At 49.5% G+C, this 13,264-nt stretch overlaps 1 protein-coding gene and 1 long non-coding RNA gene across 2 annotated transcripts; both read left to right on the top strand.

Moving 5' to 3' along the window:
• The first annotated feature begins 1,501 nt into the window (after positions 1 to 1,501).
• On the top strand, positions 1,502 to 4,598 carry LOC127324024 (uncharacterized). The gene is made up of 4 exons (XR_007866076.2): positions 1,502 to 1,903; positions 2,611 to 2,732; positions 3,308 to 3,452; positions 4,157 to 4,598. It is a non-coding gene; the product is annotated as an uncharacterized lncRNA (long non-coding RNA).
• A 630-nt stretch (positions 4,599 to 5,228) lies between these two features.
• LOC127324026 (uncharacterized) lies at positions 5,229 to 6,591 on the top strand. The gene is made up of 2 exons (XM_071822120.1): positions 5,229 to 6,302; positions 6,560 to 6,591. Exons 1-2 carry the CDS (start codon positions 5,510 to 5,512, stop codon positions 6,589 to 6,591), a joined length of 825 nt encoding a protein of 274 aa, XP_071678221.1. The 5' UTR covers positions 5,229 to 5,509.
• The last annotated feature ends 6,673 nt before the right edge of the window (positions 6,592 to 13,264 follow it).

Raw genomic sequence — 13,264 nt, 5'->3', positions numbered from 1 at the left:
CATGGTGCAGTGGGGCTAGATCATCCAGAAGATGTGCAAATGGAGTTGGAATTTTGGCGTGCGAGGAAGGTAGCAAGGGCGAATCAGAGAAGGTTGAAGGCCAAGATGGAGGCACAGTTGTGCGGTCCATCGATCGGGCCTGAACGATCGACGAGAACTCAGATAGGTGGTTGGACCTCTTGTCCACTAGTGAGGACAGTACCTCTGATCAGTATATTATTGGTGATTGGGAGTGTAGTCGATGTTCATGTCGAGGCAGGTGCTACAATGTCCATCTCGTATCGAATCTAGTATTGCAATATTATCGAAAGTGTCAATAATATTTCGGACTAGTATATTTATTTAATACAGTATTAATTTATCATCGAATATGCAGCGTTGGAAGCGAAATTTGAAGCAGTGTATTTTTTTATTAGCTGTAATATGTATCGGCAGCGTGGTATGTCAATGCGCTGCTAGTATTATCGTTACCAGCGGTGTGGTAACTGCCACACCGATGATGACATTCACCATCGTCAAGATACTAGCAGCGTGCCGTACACACACCGCTGAGGCCTATTTTTACACGCCGCCGATAGGCTTATTCATGCTAGTGATAAGTTGAGTGTCTTCTTGCAGTATAGCCCTCTTCGAGAAAGGGTTGCCACTTCATAGTTGTGAACTTGCTCTTAATCTTTACACCACCCTCATACACCCATATTAGGATCGCCATGCAATAGGCGGTGCCACATGCTCGTCTACTGTCATCGTATTGATCATATCATTGTTGGGCTTTGATTCTTCGGCACTTCTGAGCAAGTGTAACGAGGATATACAAGTGCGACACATACACGTTGCATGGGTCGTGACTACTCACGACAAATACTAAAAGATGATGCTTGACTTTACGGACGCTACCTTGTCATGTGTACGTGACGTGACCTAGAGTTTCCCCGTCCATGTATAAGTGAGTACTCCTGGTAAAGTGGCCTTTGTGTGGGAGAAACAAAATACACCGGGTGCATATGCATGGAGTCTAGCTACATGCAAAACACCATCCCTTTTGATAATATATACACACACCAAAAATGCTAGATCTACGGAAGAATTGCTACGGACAAACCGTGCAAACAATTGGTTGGCCTAATTTGCTTTCCCTTCCGTGAATGTAGGGGTGTTGATACTTGACGTGATTCCACGTCTGTCTGTAAACCAGTTTTTGTAAAAAGGAGTCTGTAGATGTAGTGTTACCCGTACACACACACCATGTACTACTGTACTAGCGCCAAAGGGAAATTTCAAAGGCATGCAAATCGTATGGAAACGAGCGGGAAAACGTATATAACCCAGACTTTCTGCAGAAGAAGAAAATGAAAAAGAATATGGCAGGCACATGGATTCGTGGGCCGCGAGAGGTCGGTCCATTCTGTGTGGTCGGCCCGAACAAAACCAAGCAAGCAGAAATTCCCATTTGCCCTCTCGGCTTCTCTCCTCCCGTCGTCAGCGCCGCCCCCTCCTCCCTCCCTCACTTCCTTCCGTCCTCCCGTCCGCCGTCAGATCGGCCACCGGCGCTCCAGCGTCGGCTATGAGAGAGGCAGTGCACGTGCTGCCCAGACCATGGCGTCGCTGCCGGCCTGCTCGCTGGCGCCCGCGTGCACCAATGCGCGCGGCTCCGTCGAGCTCGCCGACGCGAGGCCGTCGTCCGTGACGCGCTGCAAGGAGGTCGTCTCCTCGGAGGAGGGGAACGGGGACGTTCTTCGCTGGATTCCGCCTTGGCCGCCGACTCCGGCCGCCGCTGCTCACCGTCTCCTCCGCCGCTGAAGATACCGGATGTAGGAGGCGTCCACGTCGTCCAGGAGGCCGCCCCCAAAGCACCACCGCTGCTACCTCAACGCTGCCGTACAGGACCTCGTCGCATCGAAAGGTCGTTTTTTTTTTTTTTTGCTTTGTTCTTCCGCACAACAGTCATGTTTAGCATTATCCTTAATTAGAGTCATCATGTTTAACAGCTGCGGCTTAATCAGTATTAGGTCTCCTTTAGAGTCATGTTTAGCAGCATTATCTACGCAATTACCATGTATGGTCTGATATGCTACAGAAAATTACCTCTTTCCTTTCTCTGTAGCATACTCAACAGTGCCAAATGAATTGGCAATATTTCAGCAACCTGCTTGGGCTTAGATGGTTCGAAAAGAACCTGAGCATGAAGAAGTAGTGACCTATATTGCTTCTTGTTTGCAGCTACTGTGAGACGTCAAGTGAGCTTCTTCATTATATTTAGTTACATGTTAGAAGCTACTGCACTAAGCTTACTAGGATAACATCATTTGTCTTTCTGGTAATTAGCTTTTATCTTATTAGTTGCACTTCTTGAATCCTGAAGGAAAACATTCGTGGACGTCCTACATGTAACAAAACATGCGAATGCCTACTACTGACTTCTAGCCATCTTGTGTCTAGCTAGACTTCAGATTGCTATTCTACCTATACTAAGCATGGTTCTTGTTCATTATTTTTAGCCGTGTTCGAATCGATTGCTTGCTCCCTACTTCTTCCCGTATATGTACCTACTGAAATGATATTTAAGCCACTGATTTCAACTCGATTTTTAAAGGTTCGTATGCATGCCAGGCAAGAAGACGCTCCTGGAGCACGCCGTGTCCGGCGGCAACCTGCCTTCTTCATGACCATAGTGCCGATCTTTATCAGGGAAGTGAAGAGGCCCACTGCTCTTCATCTAGCTGCTCTGCAAGGTACAAGGCATGGATCTGAGTTTTTCTTCCATTATTTTGCTGATGGGCAAGGTCTGTGGGCGTGTGTGTCCTTGGGATTTTGTTTACCATAGCCCTAAATCCTGCTCAGACTTTTAGCCATTTTTTCTTTTCCTGTAGGTTGTTTTTTTACAATATACTATAAATCAAATCACAGTCCGATCTCCATCAGCATGCTCATATTAGTTCCTTTTTTTTTTTTGTTCTTGTGGTCTTCTGTCCATCAACCAGTATGGAATTGTAACATACTCACTGTCTTGTTTGTTTCAAGGAACGGATGTTCTGGCATTTAAATTGATTACCTGGACTGTGAGTTCTGTATGTTGTGTCCTTATTTTACAAATACCAAAGATAATGCTGGGGACCGCTAGTTGTTCCTTCCTTTTCCTGCAGGTGGTGATAATTTGCTATTAATCAAATCATTGCCTGGTCTTATACACTGTACATGCCAATGTTCATGCTAGTCACTTTGATATTTCAGTGTCTCTTGTGCCAAACATGTTGCCTTGTGCTATTGTTTTCTAGCAACTGAAAATGTGGCGAGTTTACCTTGGCAGATGGGAGATACTTCAGTGGAGGTGACCGAGCAGAGTGACTCCTCACTCGAAGCAATGGGCATGACCCCTGGCTCCGACTACCTCATTTGCTCCCGCGCCGCGACCGTGGTGGCAGCGATGGTTGGCCTCGGCTACAACCTCCCCGGTGAGTTAGTTTTTCAGCCCTTTGATCTCTGGCTCCCATGTGTTCTGTGATACCAAGTTATATTCATTGTTGCTGTATTGTGGCCCGGCAGTCGAGCCGGTGACCTGGTTGTTTAGGTTTCAGTTGCATGATTTCTAGCCTTTGGTCATTGCGTCAATAAAGGATATGTTCTAGTTAACTCTTTGTGTGATGTTTAGGTTTAGGATTAGGGAGTTTTTGAATTCATTGCTAGCTCTTGGCATGATATGGGTGTCGTTACCATCTGTGCCTGCATATATTTTGGACAAAATCATGTGTGTTGTTGAACAGGTTTAGCTAGTTATGCTTGTGTAGCAATTAGTACCTATACATGGCCCAGTGCATGTCTAAATCCTCAGTTTTGTGTTTTGATAATGATCCATGATGTGCACTGCCTAGTGTAAGTGCCAAGTGCAGCAGACTAGTGTGTGTGCTGGATATATATAAGTGCAACAGTTGAGCAAAGTGTAAGTGCAACAGTGCAATTTGTGTTTAGCACTTTGATATGAAGCATGTGTACAATTGTGAGGTGCACCTCAAGTGCGTCGTGCATTTGAGCAGCAGAAAATGTGCATGCTCTTTGTGTATCCAAGTGTTGCTTAACTTGTCTCCTAATTGTTGATTTAGTTTTCTTATTAATTTCTTTTTCTTTTTTTGATCCTGGCTGCGTTCTCTCATGCGTGCAGGCTTTGTTTGCCCCAAAGAGAAGAGCATATTCGTCAGTGAGCAGCACGGGGTTGAGAGATGGAGGCGGAGATGTACCACTGCTCTTCATGACCATAGTGCTGATCGTTATCAAGGAAGTGAACAGGCCCATTGGCCGTGTTGGCAGTTGATGGTTGGCCTCGGGTACAACCTCCCTTCGCTGTGGCTGTATTGTGGTCTGGGAGTCAAGACGTTGACCTGGTTGTTTAGGTTCCAGTTGCACGATTTCTAGCCTTTGGTCATTTCATCAATAAAGGATGTTCTAGTTAACTCATTATGTGATGTCTAGGATTAGGTAGTGTTTGAATTTATTGCTAGCTCTTGGCATTATCTGGGCGTCGTTACCATCTGTGTGCATATATTTTTGGACAAAATCGTGCTCCTGTGTATGTGTTGTGGAACAGGTTGAGCTGGTTATCCTTGTGTAGCAATTAGTACCTATGTACATGCCCAGTGCAGTGCTGAACGTGCTTTGTTTGCCCCAAAGAGAAGAGCATATTCGTCAACGAGCAGCATGGGTTGAGGCGAAGATGAACCGTCTGGCTGTCGTTGGATTTGCAATGCGATCAATATTTTTGGAACGAAAGTACTCCCTCCGTCTCAACAAATGTGTCTCATCTTTGTCGTTAGATACATCTAAATTTTAACAAAACTGAGAGATTTGGGGTGGGATGGAGGGAGTAGTATTGAATGTCCGATGCGAATATTCAGGTATATTCCTTATCATCGTGCGCTAGTGTTTTCGCTTGTTTCTGGCTCATGGGCTCCCAAAAGTATAAAAGGAAAAATGCACATCTTTTGTGGAACAATATAATCGGTAAAAGGAAGATGGCGATTCGTCTTTGTTCTGGAATTATGGTCGATCGTGGGAATCGAAGTCGATCGCCATTGTATGGACATGTTTTGGTTTTCCCGAAGTAATTCATGGAGCGGAGGTTGGATTTTAAGCGCTTGCTCGTTTCGAGAAAGAAAAAAGGACGCGTCTAGCAAATTAATGCTATGTTTTGGTATCGCGTGAAAAGGAAGCGCTACGTTTTTGTTTATTTTCTCGATACATCAACTGATTGGTGTTCCAACTGATTGGTTTGGCAGTCAACGCCTCAACAATGGAGACTTTTCTGCTTCCTCCGCGCGCGCGCGAGTCGCGAAGCGTTTTTTTTCCTCAGACGTGCCACAGTTCGGTGCGGCTGGCTATCTCCGCGGGTTCGAGTGTTGACAGCGGTAGACCAGCTGACTAAACGGCCTACATGGGCCACTTAACCGCGCACGAGTAGGTCAGCTGCCCAAAGCCCCGCCGCCGTTTCTCGTCGATCTTCGCCCCCGTACACGTGAGGATGGATCCGACGGAAGCCCTGCCCGACGACGCGCTCGCCAACATCCTCCGCCGCCTCGAGCCCTGCGAACTCGCCGCCTCCCGCTGCGTGCGCAAGGCGTGGTGCGCCGTCATCGACGCCCATGGTCTGATGCGCCCGCACATCCTCCCGAGCTCGGTGCGCGGTCTGTTCGTCAACTACATCGACTACGAGCGCCCACGCTTCTTCGCCCGCCCCACCACGAAGCGGCCCGCGATCAACGGCGACCTTGGCTTCTTGCCTGGGTACAACGGGGGTTTTGACCCAATCGTGGATCACTGCAACGGCCTCCTTATCTACGGTACTGGGTGGAGGGAGTTCTTCGTCGTTAACCCCGCCACGAGACGGTGGGAACGTCTACCCCACCTTGATGCATGCAACTACAATGCTTACCTCGCCTTTGATCCTGCTGTCTCGCTGCACTATCAAGTGTTCGCGATTCCAATGGTGCCCGACAAGAAGCCTTTCTCGAAGCCTAAAATGCCAAGTCAAGAACCATATTGTCTCCTTGAGTTGTTCTCGTTGCTGGAGGATGCTTCGGCACTCGAGAGCTTTGAAGAGGAGTGCAAAGATGGACCGTCAGAATTGTCAACGGAACAAACCATTGAAGAGGGCGACGACTTACCAGCGATAATCACACCGTCACCACCAATCGAGTGTAGTGGAAAGCAAGATGATTCAGATGACTTGGTGGAATGGCCACCATCCTCATGGACACTAGACGTGTTCTCCTCTAGTACAAAACAATGGCAAAAGAGGACGTTTGTGCGTGAAGGTGAGGCTTTGGAGACACTGGCCTCCGTGCGACTAGATAGGCTGGAACCAACAAGCTGGGGTCCCAGGTGGCGCTACACTGTGTATTGGGGAGGATCACTCTATGTTCATTGTCGTGGTGCATTTGTTGTGAGGTATAGATCGCAAACCTCCCTTCTGAATTATAGTATTAGTAGACATGTGAATGTTTCTGCACAAACATTGCCCCATATCTAGCTCTGCAAATGGTCTTACACATCTTTTTTATTTATTTCGCAGGTTGTTATTACAAGATGGAAAGTACCAACTAGTCAAAATGCCAATAGATATCGAGGAAAGCAAACATGCAGAACCTTATCTTGGGAAATCGGAAAAGGGGGTTTACTTTGCATCAATTCAGCAGCATGGATATCAACTTCGGATTTGGATTCTCAACGAATCAGGTGGTCACATGTCTTGGGGGCTAAAGCATCACATTGATCTTAGTCCATGTGCAACGATATATTTCGACCAGCCTAAGGGAATAGAAAAAACTTGGTTCTTATATGGCGATGATAATGATGAAGGTGGAACCAATAAAATGCTTGTAGATGAGAATTGGGAATGGAACTCTGAAGACGATAATGTTTTGAATATTGAAGATGATTACGAAGAATACTACAGCTATGTTTCTATCCTTGGATTTCACCCATATAAAGAGATTATTTTCTTAGATGTATCATCATTTAAAGGAGTGGCTTATCATCTGAATAGCTCGAAAGTCCAGTACCTTGGAAAACTACGCCCAAAGGATTATACTCACTTACCTACAAATGGCATATATGAATCATTTCCGTACACCCCTTGCATGGTTGGGGAGCTTTCAGAAAGTGCTTGACATTATTTCTTCACTGGCTGGATTGGAATCAGGAGGTTTGGTGATCCCTCCGTGAGCTACCTCCTTATCCTTTCCCCTGCTACAGTGCCCAGAGGCGGAAGGAGAGGCGTCTGCGAGGTCGGAGTTTCCGCCGGCGGAGCTGCTGCTCCCCTCTGCCTCCGGCCGCCGTTTCGGCGCCGCGAGGTGGGGGGGAGCCTCGGCTCCGGCTGTGCGGGTAGTCTAGGTTTCTAGTGGTAGGTGTGTGTGCCCGGATGGCGTCCCCGAAGACGGCGGCGGTGGCGCTGGTGAATAGGGCTTCTCCGTCCTCCCCCTCCTTTCCCCGTTCCGGCCTCGGCGCCGGGGAGGTCGTGGAGGTTCGTCGGGCGTGGATCTCCGTCTCTGCTTCGCCGGCCGGCCTTGGTGGCGAGGAGCGGAGCAGGTGGAGGTCGGCGTTCCCTTTTGGGTGCTGGTGGGTCTGGTGGTCTTCTTCGTCGATGTTTCAGCTCCGGCCGGCCTTGGTGGCGAGGGGAGCTGCGTCCGGAGGTGGTGCGGGGCTCGTGGTGGTGGACCTAGGCGGCGCGGTGCCGGCTGGAAGATGGGTGGTGGCGGGGGGCGGCTGCTGTGGCCGTGCTTGTTCAGCGACGCTCGGATCCGTCCTTCAGAGGCGGACAGCTCCTGCGGCCATCTACATGTTGTGGCGGCATCTTCTTCCCGGCGGCAAGAGGTACGGCGGCGCCGCCGTCGCCTAGGTGTTTGGGGCAAGTGCTGGATCTGATTGTGTTTTCTTCAGGCTTCTCGGGGTGCTTTGTGCAAATTTCTGGGTTCTTTTGTTGTTCTTTGTTTCTTTTTGGACCTAGCTGTAATTTGTACTCAGTTTCCTGATTTATGAATCAGATCCTTTCCTCAAAAAAAGGAATCAGGAGGTTTGGGTGGAGGGGCATGGGTGATGAGCAAGGAGCTGCAAGATTAAATGGGTCGATGGTGCATGATTTTGTGTATTGAAAGAGCTCGAAGCACGGAGGTGATAATTTCAAAAAGGTAGCTAGCTAGAAAATAGGACATCCAAATTGGACCGAACATACTTAGAATTGTCCCTTGGTAAACTTCCTTTCTTGATCATTTTGTGCAGTTGATGATCTTATGAGTAAGTAAGCTCATCATTTGGGTAACCGCTGATATGCATGTACTTCTTCCATGTCTGTTTTTCTGCAAGCTCTCGGTTCACTTTTAAACACGCACAAGTAGATATTCGTGTGCCACACTGAAATCTGAATCCTAGTCAAATTCTTCACCCTACTGAAACCTGCGGCGAAGTATTCCAGCTGCTTTTATTACTATCTGGTATTTATGAATTGATTAGATTTGAATCATGGTGTCCCTACATAAGTGGATTGGTGTGTTGTTCATGTGGTCGATGCCATTTTCTTAGATGTCTACCCTGAATTGTCGAATAAGCTCATATGCAGTTTGGTTCTACGCAAATTTGATCAAAATTAGGAACACTGTGCCGTGCATTGACATGATTGCTCCGTACATGTGACCTGTATCATAGCTCGCGCCTGATGTTTGCTTTTGGTTCGGTTTGGGTAAAGAGGAATGCGAGTCCTTTTTCTTTCGTTCGTCGCTGGAAGCCTAGAAGGTGAAAGTGGAATGTGGAAGCTAGCTAGCATAACATTCTTACCTTCCACACTGGATCGTTTTGCCTTGCAATCTGAAACGGCAAGGGCATGTTAACATGGAGCATCACCCCTACGCCATGACTTTGTGTACTATATGCCTCGACGTATTTCGATTCTTTCTTTGTACATGTCAAATTGTCAATGTTGTTTTTAGGAAAACACATATGCCTCAACGTATTTCGATTCTTTCTTTGTACATATCAAATTGTCAATGTTGTTTTTAGGACAAACACTACCCGGAAAACCATTGTTGTTGAGTGGTGGGTTGTCTGCGGAGTGTTTTTGCCCGGAACTCAGTATTGTTGTCTGCAGATGACTGGACTTTTATTGGTCAACAGTAATCCAGGTAAAGTTTTTCAGTTTTCTGGACTTGCTATCTTGCCTGTTCTTCACTGTAAAAGAAAAATAGGAAGAATATCATAACACACGGTTTCGGTCTCCTTCAGGAGCCCTCCAGCGCTGAACAGATTTAGCCTGGTTTCCACCTCGATGCCCAGATGACGACACCGTGATACTGTCATTTTTTCCAGAACGGAGGTTCAGATATATGTTTGTATATAGTAGCATATAATAAATAATCAGAAAGATATGAGCAATTTTAATAGAAAATAGGTCAGTCTAGTAATACTAATAAGATGATAGACTGCGTCAACTTTTGATATGGAGCTGCCAAACATAGGATCAGTCACATTTGAGCACAATATGATCCTTTCCTACATATCTTAAGCACATCAGGTTAAACTCACTCCTAGCTTTGTTTATATTCCTAAGTATACAATGGTAGCATCTGAGTCAAACATTTCAACCTCCTCCTGCGTAGACCTCTATGGCTCTATATATGAGGTCTACATAATTTTACAAATGGTTATTTTTAATATCAGAGAGGTATCCGTCATGTATCTCGCAAGTATATGATGTCGCTCTCGTGATTTCTGGCCAGGTCCGCGTCACGTCTGACCCGTGGTACTATTCATGGCGGGATGACCTTGATTCCTATCCATGGCAGGCCAGGGTGGACGGGGGAGAGCCTACACGCGCCGCACGGTTCCACCTTCCACCATGTTTTCGCCACCACTTCCCTCCAGTCGGATACCTCGTCGCAGTTCTCGCCGCCGATAACTAGGTTTCTGCCAACCAAATCCAAGGTAAATCTGAGGCTCACGCTGGCGATTTGTGCGGATGAGGAGGGCGAAGAAGGTGGCGGGAGTGCGCAGTAGGGCGAGATCAGTGCCGGAGTCGGGAAGTGCAGATGGGAACTGGTGAAGGTGTTGAGGGTTCGAGCGGTCGATCGCGTTTGACGAGGCAACGATCTGAGGTCGTACAATCAGAGGAGGAGAGATCGGATCCACCTTCTTAGAGAAGCTTCAATCTATGAATCAGCTCTTTTGGGCCGATCCCCTATTGAACTTCCTTTCTTGGTCATTTTGTGCGCTTGATCATCTTTTGAGGAAGTAAGCTCATCATTTGGGTTAACGGTCATCTCTTACTACTACTCCCTCTGGTCTCTTTTAATTGACTCGGATTTAGCACAACTTTGTACTAAATCTGAGTCAATTAAATAGGACCGGAGGGAGTATTTGTTTCTTTTTTTTTGACCGAGGAAGTGACGACCATCTACCTGGCAGGAAAAAGAATCGCATTTTCCTCAACCCCTCCCGACCCCCTCCTCTCCCGAACCCCTCCCCAACCCTAACCGCCGCCGCCGGTAGCGCCGCCGGGGCAAAGACCCACGGGGCGTGGCGGCGGGGGCCTTTCCTCGCCGACGTGGGGGACGGCGGACGGGCTATCCCCTCCTCGACGCACGCGGCGGTGGCCGGCACGGATGGTGATGGGCGGCGGAGGCTCTTGCGCTGCGGTCCCCCCTCCCCCGTAGGCTTCCACCCGCAGCACACCGACAGGGGCTGTTGGTGGGCGGCGGCCAGGCCCTCGGTCTGCACCATGCCCTCCCCCCGCCTCTCGTCGGTGCGTGGAGGCGATCTCGGGCTTATTCCGCGTCACGAGGGCGCCCGGGGTAGCAGCCTTGGGTTCGATGGAGGAGGTGGCTCTCTTCTACGCCGGAGAGGGTCGGCCTGCGGTTGGTGGTGGTGGATCTTTTGATCTATCACCGCGATCCGGCGGCTAGATGGAGGAGCTTGGAAGCCGGTGATGGTGTAGCCAGTGGAGGGTTGGATTGGCCAGCCCGGGATGGTCGTCGACGTGGGGGTCCGACCTGTATAAAGGCGGCGGTCCTAGGGCCTCTCTTGCGTGAAGAGGAGGACCTACCGGAGGCCTGGACTCGTGATCTGGCCGGTGGTTGAGTTCCGGAAGGCTCCGCCGGCGAATGTAACAGTGCTTTGCCTGGATTTTGCTGGATCGGAGGTACTCGGTCGTGCGCACCCATGCTTTTATTCCGACCGATTGGTTCTGGAGGTAGCGGCGCGAAGCTCTTCTTCTGTGTTGACATCAAGTGAGGATGGATCCATGATGAAAGTCGGAAGAAGAGAATTTCATGAAGGCCGGAGGGGAGGACTAGCTAAGGGAGGTTCAAGTCTCCGCACTGTTGAGAGACTTGCTTGGTGTTCCGGGCTTCACAGCAGCGGTATGAAAGTGGGGACGACAACACAAGTGAAGTGCAGAGTCCTACCTTTCAGGGTGAAAACCCAAGATCTGGCCTTAACTGGTTGTGCCTGGCAATGGCCTTGGTGGAGGCATTGTTTTGAGAGCGGGGACTATCTTCAGGGTGAAAACCTAAGATCTTTGATCGGGCGACGACGGTGTTTGAGCACTGTTCCCTTCTTGGAGGCGTTGTTTTTTGGAGAGTCTGTAATTCAGGTGTTGTCTTAGCGGTGGATGTATTGCTGTTGTTAGTCCCGAAATACTGTAGCGGGACTTTTGGTTCTTAGTTTTTTTTTCATTTTTTTTTGCTGTGTGCATCCGTAGTGCCATTACGGTGGTGCGTTGTTGCAGAGGCTGGGTGTAATTGGTATCTTCTTTATATTAATATATTCCCTTTATCGAAAAATTTATTTCTTTTTGTACGGTTTGCGAACCAGGATATGCATGAACTTCTTCCATGTGTATTTTTTCTGCACGCTGTCTGTTCACTTTTAAACACGCACAAGTATATGTTCATAGTCAACTTCTTCACCCTACTAAAATCTGCAACGAAGTATTCCTGCTGCTTTTTTTTACTATTTGGTATTTATCAATTGATTATATTTGAATCATAAAGTCCCTAGATTATATTGGTGGTTTAGTGTGCGCAGTTCATGTGGTCAATGCTGTTTTCTTAGATGTCTACCCTGAATCGTCGAATTGGCTCGTATGCAGTTTTGCTACAAAGTCTGTTGCTCCAAAGACGAAGGGGGCCGGGCTCGGGGTGCGTGCGCTCACTGTCCAGAACTCCCGCTTCTTCGTCAAGCTTCTTCACCGCCTCCACGTACGTGGACGGCAAGTCCCCTTGGGCCACCTGGAAGTGGTCCATGCTTGGAGGCTCCTGCTTCGTCGACCGCTCCCGTGCTGCTCCGGATGGCGAGCACTGGGCGGCCCTCCGTGCACTCGTCCCCCTGTACCGTGCCTCCACGAAATTGACGGTCGGGGATGGGCTGCGCACCTCCTTCTGGCATGACCACTGGCTGCCGGGAGGGCCCCTGTCCACCTCTCTCAGCGTCCTCTTCTCGCACACGACGAGCCCGGAAGGCACCGTCGCGCGAGCCCTCGCGTTGGGCATGGAGAACATCCTTGTGCCCAGGCTCAATGCAGCTGGAGAACGTGAGCTGGGTTCCTCCAAGAACTGCTCGCGCCGGTGGCTCTGTCCTCCGCTGACGATGACCGCCGACTCACACTCTGCGCCGCTCTGAAGGGCAAGCTCTCGACGGGCGCCCTCTACAAGCTCTACAGGTTTGGTGGCGTGGGGGCGCCCTATGCCTCGTTCCTCTGGCGCAGCTGCGCCCCGTCGCGTGTGTGCTTCTTCGGATGGCTCCTCGTCCAGTCTCGTGTGCACACACGCGATCTCCTCCTGCGCAAGACCATCGTCTCGGCGGACGAGGCCGGCTGCCCCATGTGCAGCTCCCCGCTCGAGACCGCGAGTCACATGGCCTTCCACTGTCCCGTGGTCGCCCCTTTCTAGCGCACGATCGGTGTTGACATCCCTCCGGACGCCCACGTCGGCTCTCTTCACCTGCTCGCAGCTCCGCCAGCGATTGCCCCCGACACGGCGCCCGCCTTCCTGCTCCTGTGCTGCTAGCATCTCTGGAAACAACAAAACGGGGTGGTGTTCCATGGCGAATGGCCGTCACTACCCCTCCTCCTCAAGCTCTACCGGGATGACGCGGTTCTCCGGCATCCCCATTTTCCGGCGGATCGCTATGCCGCTATCGATGCCTGGCTCGGCTGTCTCCACCAACGCTGACGCGGTGGCGTTTACCCCCTCTCTCCCTCTCCGATGCCCCTCTCCCTCTGTAACTCTAT

Source organism: Lolium perenne, chromosome 6 (genome assembly GCF_019359855.2).
Source record: "Lolium perenne isolate Kyuss_39 chromosome 6, Kyuss_2.0, whole genome shotgun sequence".
In the NCBI taxonomy this organism is placed as follows: Eukaryota; Viridiplantae; Streptophyta; class Magnoliopsida; order Poales; family Poaceae; genus Lolium; species Lolium perenne.
Note: the sequence above shows the minus strand (reverse complement) of the source record. Positions and strands in the feature narration are given on the sequence as shown.

Excerpts from the sequence above, each read along its gene's own strand:
- LOC127324026 (XM_071822120.1), top strand. The coding sequence starts at position 5,510 with ATGGATCCGACGGAAGCCCTGCCCGACGACGCGCTCGCCAACATCCTC. Across the intron at positions 6,303-6,559 it reads GAGGACGTTTGTGCGTGAAG|GTTGTTATTACAAGATGGAA; the intron begins GTGAGGCTTTGG and ends TTTATTTCGCAG.